This window comes from Sus scrofa, chromosome 9, assembly GCF_000003025.6.
Source record: "Sus scrofa isolate TJ Tabasco breed Duroc chromosome 9, Sscrofa11.1, whole genome shotgun sequence".
In the NCBI taxonomy this organism is placed as follows: domain Eukaryota; kingdom Metazoa; phylum Chordata; class Mammalia; order Artiodactyla; family Suidae; genus Sus; species Sus scrofa.
The window spans coordinates 136,478,614-136,506,084 of record NC_010451.4 but is presented as its reverse complement, the minus strand read 5'-3'; the positions used below and the strand labels follow the sequence as shown (position 1 = coordinate 136,506,084).

Here is a 27,471-nt window from a genome sequence, read left to right as displayed (position 1 = left end):
ATAATACATAAAATGTTACAGAGAGAGAGAGAGAGGGAAATAGGCAAGGACACGAGCCAAAAAGGAAAGCAACTCTTAGCATGGTCCTGAAATGCCATTTTATGTTTTCTTTCAGCACTGGCAGCTGCCACTGGGTCGGCGATTCCGGTCCCTGAAAATGTGGTTTGTTTTCAGGATGTACGGAGTCAAGGGACTGCAGGCCTATATCCGCAAGGTAATTTTGTTTCCATTATTTATCCAGTGCCACTGGGGCAGGCCTAGATTTTAGAAAGCAAGTAATATGTATTAATACCCAAATAAGAGGGATAGTTTGGGGCACTGCAAGATTCTGGAGCTTCTAGACCTTTCCATGTAGATGACAGGTTTTCACTCCAGGATGCTGTTGAAGTGATAACACACTTAGCTGATGCTGGAGCCACGGCTGGCCCACAGTGAGGTCCAGTTAACAGTGCAGCAGTCAGAAGGCGATAGGTTTTTCTCCAAAAAATCTGCCAGATTGGGAGAGATTGAGCCAGGGGGCAGTGTGTGTCTTCCAGCCAATGATTCTCAGACACGCTCCACCCAGAAGCACGTGTGTGACCTCGGTCTCTGCGGCTGGGTCTCGGTAACTGTTTAACCAGCAAACATGTGACTGTGATGAGCACTGAAATGTGAAAACCATGGATCAACTCCAAGCCCCATTACCCTGTTTTGTTTAATTTTTTTTTTTTTTTTTTTAGTCTTTCTAGGGCCGCACCCGTGGCATATGGAGGTTCCCAGGGTAGGGGTCCAATTGGAGCTGTAGCTGCCAGTCCACACCACAGCTCACGGCAATGCTGGATCCTTAACCCACTGAGCAAGGCCAGGGAGCAAACCTGCATCCTCATGGATGCTAGTCAGGTTCATTAACCGCTGAGCCACGACAGGAACTCCCCACCCCCCAGTTCTTTTTTGAAGTATGGTAAATTTCCATGCTGTGTTAACTTCAAGTGTACAGCAAAGTGGTTCAGTTATTATACACATATGGTCTATTTTTCAGATTCTTTTCCCTTATAGGTTATTATAAGATACTGAGTAGAGTTCCCTGTGCTGTGCAGTCGTAGGTCCTTGTTGGTTATCTATTTTATAGACAGTGTGTAAAGCCTGGTTTTCCCTTTTTGACAATTGAGGAAACTGAGGCCAGAGGACGCCCCCTTCTTTAGTTGGCTGCAGAAGGCCGATTTCCAGCCAGGCCCTCCCATTTTGGGGTCCTTCCTCAGCCGTGACCCCACCCTGATGGACAGAGGTCCTCAGACATCACAGGGATGGGTCACACCTGCAGTCTTTAAGCCTGGGGACAGCACTGGGCCAGCCTTCCCGTTTACATCCCACTGCAGCTGCAGGCAGGGCGTGTGGCTGGCCCCAGGCCCCTCCCTCGTGGCAGGGCACGTAGCAGTGGGCAGTGCAGGGGGGCCCCTGGAGCACGCATGGCCATCTGTTTGTTGTACAAGGCTGTGCAGGGGGGTCGCGGTGGGAAGGAAACTAAGAAAGGAGTGTGTGTGTGTGTGTGTGTGTGTGTGTGTGTGTTCCTGAGTTCTCCCCACTGAAGAACCTGTGCTGAAAAGCAGGGAGGGTTCTGCTTCTGTGCGGAAAGAAGGCAAAACACAAATGGCTTATCCGCACTTCCCCATCCCAGCTGGAGGCTCAGGGAAAGCCGGGTGTGGTCCGGTGCTTCCCGCTGCAGCTCTCCTCCCTGCCTCTCGGAGAGTGTGGTCCTGCCTTACCAGGAGGGTGCCTGTGGCCAGAGCCCCATCCAGCTGAGGGCATCGCCAGCAGCTGTCTTTGGCACCCTCTAGTGGCACCAGATTCATCGCGTGCCCGGGGACAGCTCACTGAAATGCGTTTCAGCCTGAGCAGCCCGATTTCTGCTCAGAGGCTCCCTGGGCACCTGCGAGTGAGCCCTGAGCTGGACGCCCGGGTTTAGCGCGAGCTGCGCGTGTGCCCAGGCATTGGCGAGCTGGTCCTCAGACCTCATACTGTTTGAATCGGCTTTTGAGCTCCATAAACACCTAGAAGTTAAGTAGGTGGGTCCAGCGAGAGGAAGCAGCCCTGGACGTGGCCCTCCCCACCGTGGCGAGGGCCGTAAAAGAACAAACGACCCCACTGGAGCGCGGGTGCTGGGCGGCTGCGCCAGATCAGCCTCAGTCTTCTTGTCTGCAGAATGGGCCTGGCTTCCGTGTGATCCCCTGCCTTATGGGCCATGGTGAGGACAGGATGGTGAAGCCTCGGCACTCAGCCATCCGATTCGCGTCGGCCACCATCTCTCTTCTAGAATGTCTAAGCCCCTCTTCACAACATTTATCCTAAAATTGTAAAGATGGTTCTGGTGTGATGAAAATGGTTCCCTGAACAGAAGAAAATGACAATGGCTGTTTTTCTGAAGGTAGCCAGTTTCTTCCCAACCTGCGTGGGGACAGCTGGGGAGTGGGTGGCAGAAGTGCCTGAAGAAACGGCTAAAAGCATATAAATGAACTCTAGATGTGCAGCCTAATGAGGCTGTCGAGGCGGTTGGGTTCTGAATCAAGGGGAGATGAGAACCTCAGATTTCCCTTTCCTTTCAAGCACGTGCAGCTGTCTCATGAGTTTGAGGCATTTGTGCTTCAGGATCCCCGCTTTGAAGTCTGTGCCGAAGTCACCCTGGGGCTGGTGTGTTTCCGGCTGAAGGTATGTCCATGTCTCCCCTAGTCTCCTGCACTGTCCTGACTGTGACCGGGAGAAAGGTGTCTTTAACGATGTCTGTGCTCAAAAACTCACCTCAGCTCCCCAGAGACCACAGACTGCACCCCAGTTTTCAGTCTGCTGTTCCCGCCTCCTGGCCCTGACGTTCCAGGACACGGCTCTTCTCACGGGTCTCAGGCATTCTGCTGGTGTAGACTGGGCCTCGGGCTAGCCACTTTCCCATCCACCTGTCCAGAGGCTCCAGTCTGAGCGTGGTGCCTGACCCAGACCAGCAGCAGCTGGGAGCCTGTGAGAAGCCAGGCTTAGGCTCACCCGGGGCCTGAGGCCTCTGCACCCTCCATGCCCCCCAGGCTGCTGGCAGGCACACAGGGGTATGAGGGACCCTGGCCTGTGGTGCCCTGAGGCCATCAGCCGCCTTTGCAGGGAACGATGCCCATGTTTCTCCAAGGGCCCCAAGAGGTGCAGCTCACAGGCCCCCACGAAGCTACCTTGTGTGAAGGAGGCTGGGTGAGAGCCAACTGCCCTGACCCCTGGGGCTAGATTTTCGTTTGCAGAGTCCACCCTGTCCCCAGGCCTTGCTGCTCAAACCCACGAAGGCCAGCGGGAGAAGGAGCCGAGGGCCCAGGGGCCCTGTCGAGGTGCTGCCAGTCACAGCGCAGCCCTCGCTCACTTTCCTTCCCTCTCTGATTCTTGAGGTTTGGGGGGCTGGCTGGCACTGGATGTGGAGAAGCCTGGAAGTGACAGAGAGATAGTGGAGTCCTGACCCAAGAGCTGGCAGGGCGACGCGAGCTCCCTGCAGAGTGCGATGTGGAGACCCGAGTGCGGGTGTGCGAGGCTGGCGCCGGTCCGGGTACGAGGCGTGCGGGTGAGCAGAGGTGGAGATTCTCAGCCCTGGCCTCGGCCGAGGGCGCTTGGACTTGTTTGCCATCAAGCAGTTGCTTTGTATGTATTTCACTGCCAGCGCTCCTGTAGGATTTTAAACTTTAAAGTTTTATTGAGGCGTCGTCCACACGCCACACACCTTATCCATGAACGTATACATTGGAACGATTCCTGGCACATCCACAGCATTGCGCAGCCGTCAAACTTTAGAAGGAGGCGTCCATGGAACCTTAGACACGCATCCTCAGTCTCCTCCAAAGAAACCCCAAGGCCAGAGGCAGTCACCCTCAGCACCCCCATCCTTGGGACAACTCTCTCTTTTTTTTTGCTTTTTTTTTTTTAGGGCCGAACCCAAGGCATATGGAGGTTCCTAGGCTAGGGGTGGAATTGGAGCTGTAGCTGCCAGCCTCCACCACAGCCACAGCTATGCCAGATCCGAGTCACATCTGCGACCTGCACCGCAGCTCACAGCAACGCCGGATCCTCAACCCACTGAGTGAGGTGAGGGATCGAACCTGCGTCCTCATGGATGCTAGTCAGATTGTTTCCACTGAGCCACGACGGGACCTCGCACTGGCTGCTTTCAGTCCCTGCAGATTTGTTGGCTCTGGCCATTCATGTCAATGGGGTCGTCAGTATACTGCCTTTGTGACTGGCTTCTTTCACTTAGTGCAGTGTTGTCAAAGTTAAGCCTTGTATTGGAGTTCCTGTCATGGCTCAGTGGTGGATGGCCCCCCTGGTATCCCTGAGGACGTGGGTTCAATCCCTGGCCTCCCTCCGTGGGTTAAAGATCCGGCATTGCCATGAGCTGTGGTGTAGGTGACAGACGTGGCATGGATCCCGTGTTGCTGTGCTGTGGCCAGAAGCTGCAGCTCTGATTAGACCCCTAACCTGGGAACTTCCATATGCTGTGGGTGCAGCCCTAGAAAAAGACAAAAAAAAAAAAAAAAAAAAAAAAGAAGAAGAAAAGAAAAAAAAAAGTTAAGCCTTTTATGCTCTCTTCCTAATTTGCTGGGACACCAAACCCAGTTGGGGGTCCCCACACAGGAAGCCCAGGGCTTTTCAGGAGACAAACATGTGCTTTGTGAAACTTGTTCCTTCTCTGAGTCCAGCTTCTCCTGGAGGAAGCCTGTTGTCCAGTCCTCAGGGTTCATTTTTCTGCCTCCACCTCTACCGGCTCGTCCCCATTTGATCCTGCGCGCCACTCTGTCCCCTCAGGACCTCAAGGCCTCCACGGCCGGCTCAGTGGGCACGGTCTTGATTTCACCTGAGGCTGGTCGCTGTTTCCAGGGAACCCATTTCCTCCCACCCCCTCCTCATGACCAAGCAAGACGCCCTTCCTCGCCTTGGCCGTTTGCTGCTGCGGTTCCATCTCCGTTTTCTGTCTTTGGCTCTTCGCCTCTATTTAGTAGAAAACGTGCCTCGTCCAAACATTCATTTGAAAATGGCAAGCACGTTTTCCCTAAGTGACTTGCTGTTACATTCTGCATATGTCAATTTTCAGGCCTTGGCTCTTCTGCGACGTCTTCCTGGTGACATGCCAGCCCTTCGTACCTTCATTTCCTCTGTCTCATCCTTGTCCTCGCATGGGACCAGCTCTGTCTGGACCCGGGGCACACCGGCAGGGTCTGAGAGGCCTTTGTCCCAGGCACTGCCCCTGGGCACCGGGAGGAGCCCACCCAGGCCTTCAGCCGGGAGGCTCTGCGCAGACACACGCCCAAGCCTGGCCTCCGAGAACGTCTCTCTCCCACTGTCCTCCCTGCCCTCACTTCCACGTGCCCGAGGCCAGGCTCGTTCTGCTCGCGGCCCTCTAGGCCAGGAAATCGGGACAAGTGGTTGGGGCCAGGAGTAGAGGCAGCCGACCGGGAAGGTAGCAGCTTAAGGTCTCGCAGAAGCATCTCCCCGGATCAGAATTCTGAGGAGGGGAGGGGGTGGTTAGTTGTTGCACATGGCTCGGTGCAGAATGCTCTGTGCTTTTAGCTCAGGTCAGAATGTTCCAGTACACCTCCAACAAGGCTGATGTTATCCTCTGTCCAGCAGCTTTTAATCTAAAAATGGAATCCCCTTAAAGGCCAGCGCCTCAAGGACGGGCCATCCTGTGTATTTCAGGCTCTGGGCCGCATCCTTTCGCAAACGGTGCAGAACCAGGATGACCAAGCACAAGGGACAGAGGACAAAGGTCGCAGTTAAAAGAACAGATCTAACATGGAGCCAAGTTTGCTCCTCCCCGTTACGTGGAGACAGACGGAGGACGCAAACGGTTCAAGCCAGTGATGGCCCTGTGACCCAGGACGCTGGGCCCCACATGCAGGCCTTTCTGTATCAACTCACAGGCGGGCAGGGGTGGAATTGCTGCCTAAAAACAGAGAGGCAGGGAGGATGAGAGGAGCAGCCAGACGGAGGAGGGCAGAGGACGCAGCACAGACAGGAAGGGACGGCTCCCAGGCAGGACACATCCAGTCTGGCCAGTGCGAGGCCCCTCCCTGCCCTGGGCTGGCCGGCTGCTCCCTTCCAGAGCCAGGCCCACCACTGGTCCCTTGTCTATGATTCCTGGGCCGTTTTCCCAGATTCTAGCAAGAAGGTGACGCTTACGCTTCATCTTCTACCTTGCTGATATTTTCTCCTGGGTTTTCGTGAGACCCTGTCACTGGTGCCCTCAGGACCCCCAGTTGTGCTGTTGGAGCGCATCAGCTTGCAGGTAACATACCTAGAGATTGTCATTGTTGCCCTAAAAAGACCCGGATCCTGGAGTCTCCTTTTCTGGTAGAACAGGAAGAAATTGACTTCAAGGGGAGGCTGCCATCTTTTGGGGCCACGTCAGGGCTCCTTAGTTGAGATTTGACCTTTGCCCACAACAGGCGAGGGGCAGTGACCCGTGGCCGCCCTGCCCACGCCGCTTGGCCTGCTGGGGAAGGTGTGCCCCCCCGCGGATCTGAGCACCCCCTTCTCCATTGCTGCAGGGCTCCGACGGACTGAATGAAGCGCTTCTGGAAAGGATAAACAGCGCCAGGAAAATCCACTTGGTTCCCTGTCGCCTGAGGGGCCAGTTCGTGCTGCGGTTCGCCATCTGCTCGCGCAAGGTGGAGTCGGGCCACGTGCGGCTGGCCTGGGAGCACATCCGAGGGCTGGCGGCCGAGCTGCTGGCCGCGGAGGAGGGAAAGGCAGGTAGGCCGCACTGCCGTCCGTGCACGGGGGCGACGGAGCAGGGCCCTCGGCTGCAGAAGTGGACAGAACGGATGCCGCGGGGAGGCTCTAGGAACGTGGAGAGAGGTCTGCTCTGTACTCTTTTCTGAGAGATGGTCAATCATGTATCATATGACTTGCCCTCAGGTTTCTTCAGGGTGGCGAAGGCAGCTTACTGTCACTGCAAGCTTATTTATTCAGCAGGCAAACTGTACATGAGTGGAAATGAATGAACCCCCCAAAAAAGGCAATTTGGGAGTTCTCACTGTGGCAGAGTGGGTTAAGAAGCTAACCACAGATGCCCAGGTTGATGAGGAGGCATGGGTTCGATCCCCGGCCTGGTGCCATGGGTTAAAGATCCAGCATTGCCTCAGCTGTGGTGTAGGTCATGGCCGTGGCTCGGATTCAATCCCTGGCCCAGGAACTTCCATTTGCTGCAGGTGTGGCCACAACTTTTTTTTTTTAAAGGCAATTTGACATGACTGATGGTTTACAGTCAGGAAGAACCAAATTCATGATGGTTTAGAGCAGGGAAAAGTCTGGAATGCTGGGCATCCTTTGCAGGAAAGCAGGCGGGCAATGCTGAAGGAAAACGCACGAACGCAGCACTGGTGACGGGCTGAAATGATGCCTGTGGAGCCACAGGGATCTTAAGAGCATCGCTAGTTCCTTAGGGAGGTCACGCCACTGGACGTTGTCCACCTTCCTGGTTTCTTTTTTCTTTTCATCCCACTTGGCGGCTGGGGTGGTCGGTAGTGGGAGCTTCTGCTGCCCTTTCTCTTTTCCTGCCCGCTGCCCGTCTCGTCACCTTCGGACGTCTAACCAAAGTGGGCGATGCAATTAGCCTTCAGCTTGACCTTCTGTGCTGTAAACTGGGAATACCTGAGATATTGTGGGGCTCAAAACCCGGAGGGTAAAGACCCTATGTCATTTATGGGGAGGCCCATCCACGGCTGCTGGCCTGAGAGGTCCGGGATCCACCTCCTCTGCCCCGAAACACCAGGCCCCCTTCCTAGCTCAGCAAAGCCCTTTCCTTTCTTTTTTTTTTTTCGTCTTTTTTTTTTTTTTTTTTGTCTTTTTGCCATTTCTTGGGCCACTCCCGTGGCATGTGGAGGTTCCCAGGCTAGGGGTCGAATCGGAGCTGTCGCCACCAGCCTACACCAGAGCCACAGCAATGCGGGATCCGAGCCGCGTCTGCAACCTACACCACAGCTCACAGCAATGCTGGATCCTTAACCCTCTGAGCAAGGCCAGGGATCGAACCTGCAACCTCATGGTTCCTAGTCGGATTCGCTAACCACTGCGCCACGACGGGAACTCCAGCAAAGCCCTTTCCTAAAAGTCTGCTGCTTGTAAGCCGAGGGGCCACCCTCTGGAGAGCAACCGCAAAATTCTAGCTTGAGAAGAGGTGGGGGAGAGGCCCATATTTCCAGATTACCCCATTGCTCCGAGATAAGCATGCCTGGGTGGCGGGGCTGTGTGCGTAGGTGGGGAAAGAAGACACATTGAAAACAAACCCATACGAGGCAGACACTCCAGAGGAACGTTTCTGCAGCCTGTGTCTGCGTATCTCATTCCATCGTACTCTTATCCCCGTGTGTCCAAAACAACACAGGAAGAGACCGTGGCTCAGAAAAACGATCAGAAACAGAGGCGCATTTCTGACAGAAGTCACAACTTACCGTGGAGTCATTATATCATTTCAAAAGGTTTTTAAATAACCTTCCCCCCTCCCTTTTTTTGGCCATCCTGGCTGCATATGGAAGTTCCCAGCCCAGGCATGCAATCCAAGCTAGAGCTGCAGTCTCTGCCACAACTGCAGCAATGCAGGCTGCTTAATCCACTGTGCCACGCCCGGACTTGAACCGGTGCCCCCACAGAGACAAGTCGAATCATTAACCCACTGTGCCACAGCGGAAACTCCAGGTTTAATATTTTTTGACATAGGATATAATAGTAAATTGTAATGCATATATGTTGTTTGGGTCAGATTAACTAGAGGGATGAAAATCTTAATCCCTTGGTTTTACTCGTAAAACTTATGTAAATGGGAGTTCCCCTGGTAATGAACCCAACCAGTATCCATGAGAACCTGGGTTTGATCCCTGGCCTCACTTAGTAGGTCAGGGATCTGGTGTTGCTATGGGCTGTGGTATAGGTCGCAGACGTGGCTTGGATCCCATGTTGCCGGGGCTGTGGTGTAGGCCCGCAGCTGCAGCTCTGATTTGACCCAGGAACTTCCTTATGCCAAGGGTGCGGCCCTAAAAAGCCAAAAAAAAAAAAAAAAAAAAAGTGAATGTACATCAAATCCGCAATGTCATAGTTGTGAAAGAAACTATCCTATTTCGCAGTAGATAGAAAACTGGACCCAGATTCTAGTTGACATTAATAAAATGTATCCTAGAGGAGCCAGATCGGCAATACAAACGTTTCTTTCAGCTCAAACTCTCTTCCATTGGACGGTTCGCCAAACGGTAGAGTCCTTCTTTGTGTTCAAATGAGGAGTATACACATTCTGATTTTTAAGCTTTTTTGAATATAGCCATATGGTCAAGTTATTTTTTCCCTGTAGAGATCAAAAGTTGAAGTGCCCTGAAGAGCAGAATCGGAGGAGACGCGTCGTCCCCGCTCCGAGGCGTAGAGCCTGCAATGGTCCCCCCAGTTCTTTAGCCCACGTTCTCCAGAAAGAAGCTTGTGCCTACGTCTGACCAGCCTCTCAGCAATGAAGAAGTATTATTTGCTCTTTGAAAAGTTAATCCCAGTGGAGACAGCTTTTACTCTTTATTTGGCTGTGATTGTTTGTTGATTAAAACATCATAGGTTTCTGCATCCTTGAAGTTGTCAGCGGTGGTCCACTTTCCGGGGCAACCTATGCTGATGGGATTTGAGATGATACCCGTGGTCTTTAAATTACTCTGTCCTGTGGCTTAATGCTTAATAAATGATGTGAAGTGTAACAGTGGTTGTGTCTGGTGAGCACCCTGTTTCTACACGGTACCAAATTGTTACCGTGTGGACTTACCCCTTCACGACAGCCAGAGGCGTGGCCTTCTTGGATTTCTCCGAATGGCATTCATTTAGTCGGCAGGTGGTTATGAGGTGCCTGGCGTGTGTCAGGCACTGTTCTGGATGCAGTAACGACACACGAGTCTTCCTTGGAGATGACTCTGGTTTCTAAAGAAATAAATTCAGAACCAAGACACGAGATCCAGTTCTGCTGGTGCGACGGGGAAGACCTCAGGGGTCTCGGTGTCCTCATCCGATCAGTGCAACAGCCCTGTGGCCCCATGATTAACAAGCAACCGAAGGAGGGGTCTTTCCACCTAAACATCGAGAAGTTGCCGTGTGCATCCAAACAGCCAGTCTTTATCTGAAACCATTTTGCTCTGAGAAACGTGTATTTTAACCCCGAGATGAAGACTTACCCTTTACAGACTGCACAGTTAGCAAAAGCGCTCTCAGAAAGGGGTCTTTGGATTACTAACAGGGATATTTGAATCTCAAGGACCTCTGACCTATGGGCAAGTAACTGAATCGCCTGTTTTTCAGAAATCTGGAAGCAGGACAGATGCCTGCAGTCCGCATCTCATTTGGCCAGGTCGTTTGTCCTCTGCCCATCGGTGGGCCAGACCTGACCTCCACGGTGGCACGGGGATGGGGATGGGCCACTGGGGTCCACGCGGGCCAGAAATTAGGACCTGAGGAGGGCTGAGCGCTCAGACCTGGCATTGAGGCTGAAGGGTGCACGTCTCACAGTGAGGCGGTCTGCACCCGAGGCCACTCTCTAGCTGCTGTTGCTGCCAGGCCTTCCAGACAAGGCCCCAGACTCACGAGCACAGCCCTCGGCCTTTTGGGAGTAGCCCCATCCCCCCCTCAACGCACTTTGGAAAGAAGACTGAGGTTTGAGGGGTCTGGGCGGCAGGTGACAGTAGGGTCCCAGCAGTTGTGGGAGACAGGCAGACACGAGGGGGCGGACACTGGCCGGGTGACGAAGAGCCCCCCCCACCCAAATGGGCTGGATCGTTTCCTCGGAGATTCTCAGGCATCTGCTTGGCTGGAGACCCAGTGGGGGGCGAAGCCTGTCCGACTCATTTCTAGGTAACGCCTGGCACGTCGCCCACCTCCTGACCTCTCCAGGCACCTCTGTAACTTCGCCGCCAGACCCCAAACACCCAGCCTAGAAACAAGAGGCCTACTTCCTCGCAGTTTATTCTTTTACAGTTTAAAGTATAGTTGATTTACAATGTTCTGTCAATTTCTGCTGTACAGCAACGTGACCCGGTCACACACACACACACACACACACACACCCTCTTTTTCATAGAAGATTCTTGCTATCTTCTATCATGATAACAGAGACTGGACATAGTTCCCTGTGCTGGACAGCAGGACCTCGTTGCTTCTCCATTCTGCATGGAATAGTTAACAGCGACTAACCTAGACTCCCCGTCCAGCCCGCTCCCTCCCCGGCCCCCTTGGCAACCACAAGTCTGTTCTCCTAGTCCGTGAATGTGTTTCTTTTCTGCGGATAAGTCCCTCTGTGCCGTCGATGAGACCCCAGATATAAGTGGTGTCATGTGGTGTCTGTCTTTCCTTCTGACTTATTTCACTCAGGACGAGGGTCTCCAGTTGCATCCGTGTTGCTGCCAAAGGGCATGATTTGCTCTCTCCCAGTTTATTTAACATACACACTCTTGGCATTTGCTCTGTGCTGGGTGCTGTTATAAAAACCTTAAAATGTCACCTTAATGCTTATTTTTAAGTTCTCAATGATTGTTCCCCGTTCACAGATGAGAAAACTAAGCCATGAAGAGGTTCAGTGACTTGTCCGAGTGAGGACAGGACTGTGACAGTCTGGAAATCGCCCCCTCACCCCCTCAGCCCTGCTGCCAAACACGCTGTCTCCAGGATGAGCTGTTTCTTAGGACAATTGGCTGTGAGGACATTCAGTCCCCGTGGGTAGGGTCTTGGACCCTGATCCTGACCCGACAATGGGGAGAAGTTTTTAAAGGTCTGGGTGATGCAGCCTAACCCGTCTGTGTAGCATCGTCATGGAAGTCTCTATTCACATCGTGCTGTGAGGTCGTGGGCAGACCCCACCACTGGCGCTGGCACGAGAAGGTCCTTCCCGATAATGGGTACCTCCCGTTAGTGCTGGCAAGATCCCAGAGAGATCTGGACACAATGCACATCTTGATACCAAGAAAACTGGTTTTACCTACGAAACTTCTGACACCAAATGAAAGGGTTTTCCCTTCTGGCGCCGAAAGCCCGGGGTCTTTTCCAACCTGACTTCTCCAGCTGTCTGGCACCACCTGCCTGAGTTAGTATCGAAGCCCGCAGGTGAAGGGCTTGGTCCCACAAGACACCTCCAGCTCAGGTGCCAGCCACAGGTCCTGGGGCTCCTGCACTCCTGACTTACCCACTAGAAACTGGGGGCTCCCATCACCCCTTCGACAGGATCAATAACAAGCTAGAACAGCTCGCAGGACTCAGGAATCACCTTACTTATACTTACCAGTTTATTGTGAAGGATGCAACTCAGGAGCAGCCACACAGAAGAGGTGCCTGAGGCAGGGATGGGGAAGGGGAGCGAACCCTCCCTCCACCCCCCCCCCCAAGAGCATCGTTCCCCGCGCAGTCTCAGGTGTTCACCCACTTGGAAGTGGTCCAAACCCCTCGACTGGGGGCTTCTACGGAGGTTCTGTTAAATTAGTGATGGATTAAATCCTTGGCCATTGGGATTAGCTCAGTCTCTGGCCCCTTCCCGTCCTTGGAGGTCAGGGGTGGGATGGGGCTGAATGGTCCAGCCCTGTCACCATGGTGACCGTCTCCATCCTTACTCTGTCTAGGGACCTGGCAAGAGTAGCCTCCTTAGAACAAAAGAGATTCCTGTTATCCATAGATTCCCAGGGATTTAGGAACCAGGGGCCAAATACATAGTTCTTTTTATCAGACCTGTGATATCTCCCGGGATCACATACCCTCTTCCCTAAAACGCAGGAAAGAGCAAAACTTCCTGAAACCAGAGAATCTCATCCCGGCCACCTCCACGCCAGTCACAAGAGGAATCAGTAAAAAAACTCAGATGAAAAAGGAGAGGCAGCATGTCAGTGGGTGGAGGAAGTGGGTTCCCAGCATCCATCAGCCTCACACCTGTGCCCCTTAACCTGAGAATCCAACACACGCTGCAAATTAGCAACAAATCCTGCTGATCTTTTCTTCAGAAAGCTGGATTTGAGGAGAGCCATGGCAATTGCCTGACGGCTTTTTGATTTAAATGCTCTTTTATTGCTTTTCTGAATCATGTAATTTCCCCAAATTAGAACATTTTTGGGTTTTTTGTTGCATTTGATATTGAAATACATTTCTTCATTTATCTCTGTCTCCTGCCATCACCCAAACATAATAGAAAAAATTACTAAGAAAGCACCGCCAGAATAAGTTGCTTGCGAGACCTGGATCAGTTTGGAACCAGCGCTTTGGAGAAACTTGAGTGTAGACTCCACCAAGCAAAACGGAGGGGTGAGGAAAGGCAGGAGAAAGGAAGGAACAGGGTGGGCTCACGTGCGGGAAACCCCGCGAGGCCAAAGCTGACATCTAAGCCAGACCCTGCTGCTGTACGAGCCACCCCCCGGGGCCTAGAGAGGAGCCCCGTCCCAGAGGAGGGTTCAAACGGAAGGACGCCGAGTGGCCTCCCTGGTAGCTGTCTTCAGACCTTCTGCTTGCTCTCAAAGTCTTCGTGCCTCCAAAGAATGAGCCATACGGGGAGACAGACTTTTCTTCCACGTGAAGTAGAACTTGAATACCAGCAAGTAGAAGGTGTTTTCTCAGCGGGCAGCAAAGTTCCCACCGCCGTGGGTGTTGACTGCGGTAGGACAATCGATGGTCAAGAAACCGTGGGGAAACTCCTCCAGGGGCTGAAAAGTGGTGACCTGGAAGCGCTCGTCTATCTCTGAGATTCCCACAGTCAGTGAAAATACAGGAGCCTGGCTAAATTACAGGCTGGAAATACCACCAATAGCATATGGGTTATTTTTCAGTGACAAGCTGTCACCTGGCCAACCTGTGTCCAGCAAAGGGCTGGCCTGGCCCAAACAACTATGCTCACACTTGGGCAGTGCTTCCTGGGGGCCAGGCTTCCGATGTCAAGGTGTCAAGGTCATTTGTCCCCCCCCCCCCCGCGACAGCAAACCTTGGAGGGGCCTGCTGAGTAGCAGACGGGGGGATGGGAACTCTGGAAAGCTGCCTCCATCCCCCTGCCATAAGAATACGGTGTGTTCCTTTCCCAGGGCTGCTGAAAGGAAGGGACATTTCCTATCTCAGAATTCTGGAGGCCAGGGTCCCGAAGTGAAGATGTCGGCCAGGCCAGGCTCCCTCCAAAGCCTCCAGGGAGGTCCCTCTGCCCCCTCCAGGCCAGCCCCAGATGGCCCTTGGCTGGTGGCTCTAACTGCTCTGTCTGCCTCTGTCTTTTCTTCTGCCTTATAAAACTACCAGTCATGTTGGATTAGGGTCCGCCTACTCCTAACGACTGAACTCATTTTAGCTCCACTACAGCTGCAAAGACCCTACAGCCAAATAAGATGACCATCACAGATCCTGGGGGTCAGGACACGGACGTACATTTGAGGGATGCGATTCAACCCACAACATACGGTATCAAACTGGAAGCACAGGAAATGCCGGCTCCGGTTGTTGGCGAGACTCTGGTGGAAAAGCAACCGAAGCAGAGTCCCTTCCCCGCTGTGCCTGCTGCACTCAGGGAAGGCCCCGTGTCCCTGCTCACCAGCTCTGTTTCGGATGGCAATGCCACGCAGTCTTTTCATAGCCCTTACCGTTCATCCATTGCAGCCAGGGAGACTCCTTTACTGGAATTGTGCATTTCACCCACCCCAGGTCCACGCATCCCTACTTCCCCACTGGGGGCAGGGACCCATCCCCTTGACGCTTGGTCCTCCACCCTGTCTTCTTGCTAAACACTGAGTTAGGGAGCTGAAAGGCGGGACATCAGTCAGAATCCAGCCACATGTAGGAACCCACCAAGAAGGAACAGACCCTTGTCCTGTCTTTTCCCCATCTCCTCGACCCCATTCACTTCCCTGGACCCACAAACACACCGCTTTTAAAGTTAGAGTAACTCTCCTGGCAGACGGAGATGCACATAATTTGGGGCCGTATTCTCCCTCTGCTCAAAAACAAATGAGATCACTGAAGTGTGCACTGGCATTTATTTGAGACCATGTTTATAATATTCATGAATATGGAAATGAGAAGCCTGCTCCCAGAATCCCTCACACCAAGAACTGGCACTTTGTTTGCTGTACATGAAAACCTCTTCCTTTGCAGGTTCAAAATATTTTACCCGAGAGGGAAAAAAAAAAAAAATTCAGGAGTTCCCGTCGTGGCGCAGTGGTTAACGAATCCGACTAGGAACCATGAGGTTGCGGGTTCGGTCCCTGCCCTTGCTCAGTGGGTTAACGATCCGGCGTTGCCGTGAGCTGTGGTGTAGGTTGCAGACGTGGCTCGGATCCTGCGTTGCTGTGGCTCTGGCATAGGCCGGTGGCTGCAGCTCCGATTCAACCCCTGGCCTGGGAACCTCCATATGCCGCGGGAGCGGCCCAAGAAATAGCAACAACAAAAGACAAAAAAAAAAAAAAAAAAAAATTCACAGTCTATGGTCTCAGAAGGAAATGCTAAGGCCTGTGTAGCTCAAGCACGTTTACAAATTATGCTGAAGTATTAGGACAGCATTCTGAGGTATTTCATTTGTAAAAGAAGAAAAAATCTTGCTTTGGCTTAAGGGTTTGAATCCCCCAAATGGCATGAACAGTAGCAATGCACGTAACAGAGCATCGAAGTTCCTGCTGTACGTCTGCAATATGCCAGCTACTGCTTTGATCATTTAAGTATTAGAGCTCAGGTTAATCATAAAGCTTACAATATCAGCTGAGTTAGAGAAGTTTATTTTCCTGTTTTATAGCTGAGGACGAGGCTGAAGTTCAGAGAGGGTACAGAACTGAGTGCGATTTTGGCCAGCTGTGCAGAAAGAGAAAACTGCTGGACTGGAAAACGCTTTGGCAACGAACGCACAAAAGTCAAGTGACCATCCTGGTGTCACTTGGAAATACTTTAACCTTGGCAACCATAAATGAACTTCGGTATTTGACAATCTTCACATGAGGCTAAGGCCGTGGCTTATATGAATTCTCCAGAATGCTATCACTAAAATTTTGGTGATGACATTCACCCCAAATTGCTAGTTACCCACATAGTATTTATATGGTAAGTTCAAAATGTATAAGTAAAAAAAAGCTAGTAATCATATTTCTGAGTTGGTCTTGAGATAACGGTTTTCATTTTCATTTTCTTTTTTTATATATATTTGTTATTTAATTTTTTTTTTTTTTTTTTTTTTTTTTTTTTTTTTTTTTTTTGCTTTTAGGGACTCACCCACAGCACATGGAGGTTCCCAGGCTAGGGGTCTAATCGGAGGTACAGCTGCTGGCCTACACCACAGCCACAGCGAGGCCAGATCCTTAACCCACTGAGGGAGGCCAGGGATTGAACCTGCAACCTCATGGTTCCTAGTCAGATTCGTTTCCGCTGAGTCATGACGGGAACTCCATTTTCATTTTCTTTTCTTTTTTTTTTTTTATTCTGGGTAGTTATAATAATTAAACAGTAAAGAATGAACAATAAGAATCTTTTATTACTATCTAAGCCAAGAGATGAATTATGAGCTCTTTGCCTTGAAAGCCTTTATTTTTAAAAAGGCATTGTCTAATCCCTTTCATTATTTTGTGCCCATTAAAAAAAAATCATAAAAGAAGGGTCTTAAAAATGTTTTGCCTCACGCTTCTTCAGGTCTTGAATCTCAGTGTCATGTGCTCTTAGTTGCCCCTGGACAGTCATCTTACCCATCCTCTGTCCCGGACACTCACTCTCCGGGAAAGGATAGCCGCAGGACCAAGAGGAAGGCCACTGGGGCTTTCTGAGAAATGGCTTCTTCCTTTTTCCCAGACAGAAGTATGGACAGTTCTCCCCATTTGGCCCCTTCTTGCTTTAAATAGGGTTATGTGAGGAGTTCCCATCATGGCTCAGTGGTTAAGGAATCGACTGGGAACCATGAGGGTGCAGGCTCAATCCCTGGCCTTCCCTAGCCGGTAAAGGATCTGGTATTGCCATGAGCTGTGGTGTAGGTCGAGGACCCGGCTGGCATCCTGTCTTGCTGTGGCTGTGGCGTAGGCCGGCAGCTACAGCTCCGATTGGCCTGCAAACCTTCATATGCCTCAGGTGTGGCCCTAGAAAAAACAAAAAGACAAAAAAATAAAAATAATAATAATAATAATAAAGAAATAAATACAAAGAAATAGGGTTATGTGAGTTGTTTCCTTGGATTGTGGGGGCTCCCTGAAAATAAAGAGGGTTATGTGACCTGTTTCCCTTGGGGGCTCCCTTGGAACAGGGGAGGAAGAAGATGGGAAGATGCTCCTTCCTGACGCCCTCGGGTCATATCATCAGACCTGGAATTGCCAGCCTCCACACGGTGACATTAGCTACCACGTGGGTTGCTGGGGCTATCCTGTTCTGGGACACAGTCCACGGGAATAAACGGGCACTTGCTCGTACCCTAGTTGCTTGTCCCCAAGGAGCGCAGGGCAGGAGAGAATGCCCACGTGTCAGGAGGGGCGCTCGGCCACAGAGCCGCGGGGACGGGGTTGGGGCTCCGCTCCCGGGAGAGCCCCGCGCGCCCCGCCCCCGCCCCGCCCCGCCCCGCGCGCCCCCGCCCCGCCCCGCCCCGCGCGCCCCCGCCCCGCCCCGCGCGCCCCCGCCCCGCCCCGCGCGCCCCCGCCCCGCCCCGCCCCGCGCGCCCCCGCCTCGCCGCACGCGTCCCCGCCCCGCCCCGCGCGCCCCCGCCTCGCCGCACGCGTCCCCGCCCCGCCCCGCCCCGCGCGCCCCCGCCCCGCCCCGCGCGCCCCGCCCCGCGCGCCCCCGCCTCGCCGCACGCGTCCCCGCCCCGCCCCGCCCTCGCACGTACGCACGCACGCACGGCGCCGTCTCGCGCCGTAGCTGCAGTGCGCAGGCGCACACTGTCCGGCGCGCTTTTCGGCCGCTGCAGGTCCGGGCGGCGCGGAGGGACCGAGGGCGGCCGGAGCGGGGCGGGGCGCGGAGGGGGCGTGGGGCCGAGGAGCGTGAGCGGTTTCCCGGGCGGCGGCCCGGGTGGGCTCTCGCGGCGGGCACGTCCCCAGCGGCGTCGGGACCCGAGCTGCCTCTGGAGCGGGGGTGCGGCGGGTGGGCCGCGGAGAGGGGCGCGGGCGGCGCGCGCTCCTGGAGGCTCCCGCGGGGAGAGCCCGCGCGAGTCGTGCCGGGGCCTGAGGCCGGTGGCCGCCCGCACCCGGAGGGGAAGGGCCAGCCGAGTGCCGGTCCGGGTCGTGCCGTCCTGCCTCCGGCAGCCAGAGAGCGCGGGGATGGCGGGGCCTGCGGCGGCTGCGTCCGAGTGGACGGGAGCCCGTCCGGGCGCCGGGCGCGCTCGCAGGGGCTTCTTGGGAAGGTGGGAACGGGAGAGGTTCTGGGGCGTCCGGCCTTAGGTGCTCACTTGCGAAGCCTGCAGAACCCTTGGTGTGGTAGCGCGTAGTGATGACCTAGGTTGCTGTGGCCCTTGGTGGCAGCATCAGGACCGTCCGGTAGGTGAAGTGCCTGCCTGTGTGCGGATTCAGGCACCTTTGCTCACGGCCGCTGGGACTTGAGCTGAGCTTCTGAAACGCTCTCAGCCTGTTACACTTGCGCAGTAGGCATGGCAAGAGTAATTTTCAAGTGTTTTCATATTCATCATTTGACTTGATTCTCACAGTGGTGTCTCCCATTTTACAGATAAAACCGAAGGCCCGTCGATAGTAAGAGGCTCGCATGGGATCCTTCGTCTGATTTTTCTTAGCGACCAGACCCAAACGCTGGGCTTGGCTTGGTTTGTTTTGCTTTTTTGTCTGTAGTCCCGTTATTCCATATTGCCTGCCTTTTTGCTGATTAATTTTCGGTCCTTTCCATTTAAACCTTACGAGTATTTTCCGTATTCACAGGGAAAATCGTTTATGTAACTGAAACAGTTTAACCCCTAGCAGAGCATTTTTAAGTCACATCTATTCTTTTATATCCTGAATGCTTGAAAGCTGTGGTTGATTAGATGTTCCCCCTATAGGCGGCCTTTCTTTATAAATTTCCTTTTTAAGTAAAAAGCCCCGTGTCCCTTCCTTCAGATGAGCAGAGATTTAAAAAGTACGATTAAGGTATTTTGTCTTTGTTTTTTTCTTGATACTGATTCTTTTTCATCTTTGTCATTTGGTATAGAACCTGCAAAATGCAGGCCTCCAGCTCCAGGTCTGCACACCTGAGTGAGTGGCAGAAGCATCACTTTGCAGTTACATCTGGCACGTGTACACCAGGACAGAAGGCAGACGCCTTCAGAGCACAGGTCCTCCGTATTCAGTATGCATGGGCAAACGCCGAGATCTCCCAGGTCTGTGCTGCCAAGCTGTTCAAAAAGTATGCAGAGAAGTATTCCGCAGTTATTGATTCTGACAATGTTGAAACTGGCTTGAATAACTATGCAGAAGACATTTTAACTCTAGCAAGGTCTCAGCAAACTGACAGTGACCAGTGGAGGTCTGGGTTGTCAATAAATAATGTTTTCCAAATGAGGAGCGTGCAGGAGATGATGGAGGCGGGCAGAAAATCCAGAGACTCTCTGTTGGCACCTGCCGCTGCCTCCGTAGTCATCCATAGAGAGACCGTTGTCAGCGACCTTCCTAAGTGTAGTTTCTGGGGGACTTCTGAGGAGAGTGACCCATTAACAAACTCGGCCTGTGGGACAGGTGGAAACCAGGACATCCCTGAGGGCAGTCCTATGACGTGCCCTCGGAATGCCCAGCCACCCTTGGTGGCTAACCCCACCACCACGTGTCCTGTCTTGGCACCTTTTGGTGCGTCAGGCACTGTGAAAGCCCATGCCAAGCCCTTATTTGGAAATGTCAGAAAGGAAAGTACTAATGCTCCGAAAGCCAACACAGGACTAAATGTATTCTCCTCTGACCTGTCTTGTTTTCCTTCCGGCTGTGAAAATCCACGGGAAAGGAAAGCCTTGTTCAGTTACAGCACCACTGATGCGCTTTCCACCCCAGTGCTGCATAAGGCTGCTAGTAAAACAGAAGATAATGGCCAAAGGGAGGAGGGCAGCCTGCCTGCCTTTAGAACTGCCAGAGAGCAGTTATGGGTAGATCAGCAGAAGAAGGCCCAGCAGCCCCAGCGCGCGCCAGGGCCTTTGTATGGTGGTGTGAAAAAGTCTCTGGGAGCTGGTAGATCCCGAGGCATATTTGGGAAGTTTGTGCCCCCGGTACCCAAGCAGGACGGGGGAGATGAGGGTGGGGGGATGCAGTGTAAGACTTCCGGTGCAGGACCCGCAGAGCCGGCACGCCCCGTGGATGAGCGTCTGAAGAGCTTGGAGCCCAAGATGATTGAGCTTATTATGAATGAGATCATGGACCATGGACCTCCAGTGCACTGGGAAGATATTGCAGGCGTAGAATTTGCCAAAGCCACGATAAAGGAGATCGTCGTGTGGCCCATGATGCGGCCAGACATCTTTACGGGCTTGCGGGGGCCCCCTAAAGGGATTCTGCTCTTCGGTCCTCCCGGGACTGGGAAGACTCTGATCGGCAAGTGCATTGCCAGTCAGTCTGGGGCGACGTTCTTCAGTATCTCTGCTTCCTCGCTGACCTCCAAGTGGGTGGGCGAGGGGGAGAAAATGGTCCGAGCCTTGTTTGCTGTTGCGAGGTGTCAGCAACCGGCTGTGATATTTATTGATGAAATTGATTCCCTATTATCTCAGCGGGGAGATGGGGAGCACGAATCTTCTAGAAGGATAAAAACCGAATTTCTGGTTCAGCTGGATGGAGCAGCCACATCTTCGGAAGATCGCATCCTAGTGGTGGGAGCGACCAACCGGCCACAGGAGATTGACGAGGCTGCCCGGAGAAGGTTGGTGAAAAGGCTTTACATTCCCCTCCCGGAAGCGTCAGCCAGGAAGCAGATAGTAGTTAATCTGATGTCCAGGGAGCAGTGCTGCCTCAGCGAGGAGGAAATCGACCTGGTCGTGGGGCGCTCAGATGGGTTCTCGGGCGCCGACATGACGCAGCTGTGCAGGGAGGCGTCGCTTGGCCCTATCCGCAGTTTACAGGCTGCAGACATTGCCACCATAACACCGGATCAGGTTCGACCGATAGCTTTCAGTGACTTTGAAAATGCGTTTAGGACTGTGCGACCAAGTGTGTCTCCAGAAGATTTACAGCTTTATGAAAACTGGAACAGGACGTTTGGGTGTGGCAAGTAAGCAGGACACTTGACATTAAGAGATGGCATCTTTGTCGTCCAGTCTTTCCGTTTTTTTTGGCCCAGGAAACTGGGAATTTATTAATTGTACATTGCATATATGTTCTGAATTCTGACCCTCAAATAAAATAGAATAAGAGTAGCTTCCATTTTATAATTGATTGACTTAGCCTGTGTTAATATCGGCTCTGTTTTCATCCTGATGTGTATGCCTATTCATATAAAATGAGAGGAAGATTTTTTTTGTTTTTTGTTGCTAAGAGGTCTTTCTTTTTAGGATATATACTGTGATGACTACAGAGTTCAAATTGAACCTTTAAAAAACCTGTGATTTGTATATGAGGATATATCTGGTTTATATGCATCTCTTATTGAAGAAAGTGTCTCTTCTGTGGTTCGCATACGTCCTGGTGTTCGCTGGTCGAATGGTTTACACTTGAAACTGACTGTGGCTTACTGTCGTTTCATAGATCTATGATCTCAACCGAAGCTAGCGTGAAAGTGCCATTTTTTACTTGATTCTCGTCTCTAATCTCCTACAGTTTTCCCTTACCAGTAACATGTTCAGAAATAGCAAAGGTGTAATCTCTTATCAGAGGCAGAGCCACAGAACTTAAAGCTGAAGACGTTGGTTTTCCAGGGTGTGGGTGATATTTAAAATTAGCATTTGACACTACTTCACAGCCTCTTTCAAAAATAAATGTTTTCAGATTTTTCTAATGGACTATTTTGTTTTCTTAACTGATGCATCTTCTCTGTAGAAATACTAGAAAATAGAGATGAACAAAAAGAAGACAATAAAAATCGCTTTGAGGAATGTACTCTTATCATTTCAGTTTCAGGCTTCAGGCTTCCAGATTTTTTCTTTTCTTTTTTTTTTTTTAGGTCCTCACCCACAGCACATGGAAGTTCCCAGGTTAGGGGTCTAGTCGGAGCTGCAGCTGCCGGCCTACACCACAGCCCCAGCAACGCCGGATCAACGCCGGATCCTTAACCCACTGAGCGAGGCCAGGGCTTGAACCTGCGTCTTCATGGATCCTAGTTGGATTCGTTCCCTCTGAGTCACATGGGAACTCCAGTCTTCCAGATGTTTAATAGGAGTGGGCTTGTGCTGTGCCTTCTCTTTTGCAGTCTGCTGTTCTCTAAAGAGTGTCACTGTCATTTCCCGCGTTGAGGTCCTGCTACAACATCTTCCCTTATAGGAGCCTCTGGGCTCCGTGGTGTGGATGGCCTGCAGTTTAGCCTCTGCTAAGAGGGCATTTAGGGCAGGTCTTTAGGTTTACCTTTTGTTTGTTGTAAAACTTAAGTTAAACGCCGTGGTGATCTTTTAAAGAAACATAAACAGGAGTTCCTGTCAAGGCTCAGTGGAAACGAATCTGACTAGCATCTGTGAGGACACAGGTTCGATCCCTGGCCTCACTCAGTGGGTTAAGGAGCCAGCGTTGCTGTGGCTGTGATGTGGGCCGGCAGCTGTAGCTCCGATTCAAGCCCTAGCCTGGGAACCTCCATATGCTATGGGTGCAGCCCTAAAAAGCAAATAAATAAGCAAATAAAAATAAACGTCTTGGGTAAAATTCTCTACCATTCTTTTGAAATTCTAATTCTTTTCCTCAATTCCAAAATATTTATCAAGTAGCCTCTGCATTGAGAAATTGATAAGGTGGGATCCCTGTAAAGGACATGGCTTTGGGGCCCAGTGGACATGGTCGTTGCTGGTTCTGTCATTTACCAGCTGTGACTGGAGACCACCTGAGTTCTCCCTTTCAGTTACTAACTGAGACTAGCCTGTACCTGTCTCGTTGGCAGATACGAAGTACATGGTACAATACAGGTTTAAAGAGCCTGCCTGCCCCGTAACTGCGCCTCCTCATCCATCTGCCTTGATTCCGCCTTCATGGCTTTCAATGATCATTTTCCTTTCAACCGTTTCATGGGGTTGTCTGTTCTACCTCAGTCTCCTTGATTCTACTGTGATGCCCAGCGTGGTACCGGTACAAAAACAGACATACGGGTCAGTGAAAGAGTAGAGAGCCCAGAAATAAACCCACACTCTGTGGCCACTTACTCTTCGACAAAAGAGGCAAAAACACACAGTGGAGAAAAGAAAGTCTCCTTAGCAAGTGGTGCTGAGAAAGTTGGACCGCTGCATGTAAAGCAGTGACATTAGAGCACATGCCCACACCATACGGGAAAATAAACTCGAAGTGGCTCAAAGACTTAAATATAAATCATGACACTCTAAAACTCCTAGAAGAAAACAAAGTTTCTGACATAAATCAATATTTTCCTAGGTTGGGCTCCCAAGGCAATAGAATAAAGGCAGAAGTAAACAAATGGCACCTAATCAAACCGCAAGCTTTTGCACAGCCAAGGAAACCATAAAATGAAGACAGCCTACAGAAATGGGAGAAAATACTTGCAAATAATGTGAGTTAATTTCCAAATACTCATACAGCTCAATATCAAAAAACCAACTCCATCAAAAATGGGCAGAAGATCTAAATAGACATTTCTCCAAGGAAGGTACTCAGGTGGCCAACAGGCACTTGAGAAAATGCTCATCATTGCCAATTATTAGAGAAATGTGAACCAAAACTACAATGAGGTACCATCTCATGCCACTGGCCAAAATGGCCATCATCAAAATGCCTACAAGTAACTGATGCTGGAGAGGGTGTGGAGTAAAGGGAACCCTCCTTCACTGTTGGTGGGAATGTAAGTTGGTGAAGCCACTCTGGAGGACAGTAAGGAGGTTCCTTAAAAAACTAAAATTAGAGTTAGCATGTGACTCTGCAAGTCTACTCCTGGGTGTGTTATCTAGAAGAGACAAAAACTAAGTTAAAAAGATACACACACCCCATTGTTCACTGCAGCACTATTTACAATAGCCAAGGCATGGAAACAACCTGAATGTCCACTGACAGAGGAAAGGATTAAGAAGATGTGGTGCATGTACACAATGGAATATTACTCAGCTGTAAAAAAGGAGTGAAATAATACCATTTGCAGCCACGTGGAAGACCTAGAGATATCATATTAAGTTAGAGAAAGGCAAACATAAGATATCACTTATATGTGGACTCTAAAAGAACAATACGAATGAACTTATTTACAAAATAGAAATGCACTCACAGACAGAAAAGGCAGAGTTGGATGATGTTATCTTTTTTTTATCTTTGCTATTTCTTGGGCCGCTCCTGCGGCATATGGAGGTTCCCAGGCTAGGGGTCGAATCGAAGCTGTAGCCACCGGCCTACACCAGAGCCACAGCAACGCGGGACCCGAGCCGCGTCTGCAACCTACACCACAGCTCACGGCAACGCCGGACAGGGATCGAACCTGCAACCTCATGGTTCCTAGTTGGATTCGTTAACCACTGCGCCACGACAGGAACTCCGGATGATGTTATCTTGATAAAATAAGACAGGAAAGGCAAGCAGAGGCGCGCAAGTGGAAGTGCTGACAGCCACACGAGCAGTCCGAGTCCCAGTGAGAGGGGCTCGGGGTCAAAGGCAATAAACCTGGTGTGGAAACATGTTCTCTGATGACGAACGTTGACTGCTTGTACACCACCTGTGGTCTTTATGGGTGGAGCTCAAGGAAAACATTAACTAAAAGTTATTAAAGCACTCACAAACATGTGAAAAGGTCGAGCGTGTCCAGTCCTGGTAAAGATTTGGAGAGTAGGGCATTGCTCCCCTTCTTGGGGGAGAACGTGCCTTCCTGGAAGGCAGTCTGGTGGTACCTCCCCCAAATGCCTCCACTTCCAGGCATCCACACTACATAAATGTTCACTGAGATGTTTTAATAAATGAAAAAGCCCAAACATCCATCAATGGAGAAGCACTAAGTCATCCCATGGGGTCTTAGCAGTGGTTTTTAAGAATCAAGTACTTGTGGCTCAGTGGTTAACGAATCTGACCAGCATCCATGAGGACACAGGTTCAATCCCTGGCTTTGCTCAGTGGGTTAAAGATCTGGTGTTTCCGTGAGCTGTGGTGTAGGTTTGCAGACATGGCTCGGATCCTGCACTGTTGTGGCTGTGGTGTAGGCCAGCAGCTGCAGCTCTGATTCAATCCAGAGCCTGGGAACCTCCATATGTGGGTGCGGCCCTAAAAAAGCAAAAAAAAAAAAAAAAAAAAGAGTTCCCGTCGTGATGTAGTGGTTAATGAATCCGACTACAAACCATGAGGTTTCGGGTTTGATCCCTGGTCTTGCTCAGTGGGTTAAGGATCCGGCATTGCCGTGAGCTGTGGTGTATGTCACAGACGCAGCTCGGATCCCTTGTGGCTGTGGCTGTGGCTGGTGGCTACAGCTCCAACTTGACCCTTGACTCCTAGCCTGGGAACCTCCATATGCTGTGGGAGTGGCCCAAGAAATGGCAAAAAGACAAAAAAAAAAAAGAGAAGTAGATGGGGTAGAACATGATGGAAGACGGCAGGAGAAAAAGAGTGTGTGTGTGTGTGTGTGTGTGTGTGTGTGTGTGTGTGTGTGTGTGTGTGTGTCTGCCCAGGTCACTATGCTGTCGTAATAACAAAAAGAATCGTGTAGGTGCCTCTGTACACACTGATGAGGAGAGAGTGCCAGGCTTCGTTGTTCATTGAAAAGAGCAGGTTCCACAATAATTAACGTCTATGTGTAAGCGGAGGAATACGAAAAAGCTCCAGAAGGGCACACACAGTAACAATTAAGGGGGCTTCCCTCTCTAGACTAGGAGTGGGAAGAGGTGGGAATTTCCATATTTGACAACAATAATGCACTCTTTTCTTAATTTTGTTAAGACTCAATGAAGTAGTATTTTTAAGGTATTGAACGTGGCTTTGTTGAGTACTTAGTTTTGTTTTGTTTTTTTTTAAATGAGAGAAGCCATAAATTTTGCGACTTAGGAAGAGGCGGTGGGTGAACTGAAGATCCACATTCTGAGTTCATTTTAGAAAAATTACTCATAATTGCATATGGAAAACGAGGCTGGGGGGATGATGGCCATGGAGAAAATACATCTTTAAAAAGTAGGGTGAACGTTTTGCACAAGTATAAGATTGTATTTAGAAGTAAACTCTCAGAATCAGAATCCATAGCAAAATAGTCATTCATCCAACTCCAAATTGAGCAAAACTATCAAATTTGCTTAAAAAAGGAGCTGCTTGACAAATACAGATTTCATCTGCATTTTAAGAAACGGAATGTTCAGAAAACCAGATTACAGAGGAGTCTTTGAGCAAGCAACATATGTGCATAGCATTCCATCAGTGACTAAAGAAGTGGAGAAATTCTATTTTATCAGAGTTTGGGGTGCAGATAATAGTGGGCCCTCACATCTGGAGGAAGAGGCATGGCTGTACACATGCTTCTGACCCCGTGGAACACTTGCAAGCCAAATGTATGATAAGCTTCTGAAGACCTAATTTCACAAAAAAGAAAAAGAAAATTGCTGTAGAACTAGGGCATGATTGCAATTTAAGGGAAATGGTGCAGATAAATCTATTTTAATGGATAAGCTTAGTAGATGCAAAATAAATGTTAGTATTTCATTATTTATTCCCCTCCACCGGTCTAAATTAGAGTGGAAAATTCACGGTATCCAGTCAAAAGCTGTTTTTCCTAAACCACTTTAGTACTTTGGAAAAACTTATTCCTGCTGTATAGCTACTTCCAGAGGCTCTTTCTAACTCTTTGAATCCCCCTGCACAGTCTGCTGTGTGCCTTTTGTGTGTCAGATGTTACTGAGGCTCACCTCTGAGTGGAGGTCACAAATCCTCTTTCGATCAAGTGAGTCTCCTTGGACTCTTAAGGGTCAGTATGTTCAGTCAGCAAAAAATAGGTTCAGGCATTGGCCAGAGCGCTCAGTCTGTCTGTCATCACTGCCAGACAAGAGGGCAGCCAGTGATGGGCGCCGCTTGTGCACCCTCCAAAGGCTACGATGCCTTCAGCTGGTAACTCTTGGTTTACTGAGCAGTGTGACTAAGGGATGAGCAAAGCTTGTCTTTCCTCAGCCCACAGAACAGATGGATTAAGAAGGGGGCATGAAGGTCAAAGGGAACTTTTAGGACTTGAGGCTCTCCTAAAGTCTACCCAAGATGAGGAATCAATTCAGATATTTAGCCTGAGAAATGAGGACTTCTGTACAGTATTTCCTTCATTGAATCACATTTGCTAATTTAGGTAAAAATGTAGTACACACTTTATAACTTAGAAAAAAATAGGACATTTTTTAGAACAGGGAAACAAGTTCCCTGATACAATGAGACAGGGTTACCTGCTTAAGGAAAATTAGCCCAAGTTTAGGTATTAACCTGAAACAGGAGAAAATATATTAAATGAACAAAG

At 50.8% G+C, this 27,471-nt stretch overlaps 2 protein-coding genes across 8 annotated transcripts in view; both read left to right on the top strand.

Annotated features, from left to right (window-relative positions):
- The window catches only part of DDC (dopa decarboxylase), a 74,857-nt gene extending 65,136 nt beyond the window's left edge, over positions 1–9,721 (top strand). For 2 of the 4 annotated variants that reach the window (XM_021063928.1, XM_021063929.1), the window contains 4 exons: positions 116–214; positions 2,581–2,682; positions 6,540–6,744; positions 9,335–9,719. In XM_021063928.1, the coding sequence (XP_020919587.1) occupies positions 116–214; positions 2,581–2,682; positions 6,540–6,744; positions 9,335–9,348 (420 nt within the window). In that variant the 3' untranslated portion in view covers positions 9,349–9,719. Of the gene's footprint in view, positions 1–115; positions 215–2,580; positions 2,683–6,539; positions 6,745–9,334 lie in introns of all 4 variants that reach the window. The other 2 variants (XM_021063927.1, XM_021063930.1) reach the window with 2 other exon arrangements.
- Positions 17,823–21,868, top strand: FIGNL1 (fidgetin like 1). 4 transcript variants are annotated; one of them, XM_005667897.2, is made up of 3 exons: positions 17,823–17,881; positions 18,634–18,727; positions 19,108–21,868. In XM_005667897.2, exon 3 carries the CDS (start codon positions 19,118–19,120, stop codon positions 21,143–21,145), a length of 2,028 nt encoding a protein of 675 aa, XP_005667954.1. In that variant the 5' UTR covers positions 17,823–17,881; positions 18,634–18,727; positions 19,108–19,117; the 3' UTR covers positions 21,146–21,868. The 4 variants fall into 4 exon arrangements, with proteins under 4 accessions (XP_005667954.1, XP_003357655.1, XP_013835459.1 ...); XM_013980005.2 differs by lacking the exon at positions 17,823–17,881 and adding an exon at positions 17,932–18,045; XM_013980004.2 differs by lacking the exon at positions 17,823–17,881 and adding an exon at positions 18,058–18,446.

Coding starts and splice junctions, on each gene's coding strand:
- FIGNL1 (XM_005667897.2), top strand. CDS start 19,118: ATGCAGGCCTCCAGCTCCAGGTCTGCACACCTGAGTGAGTGGCAGAAG.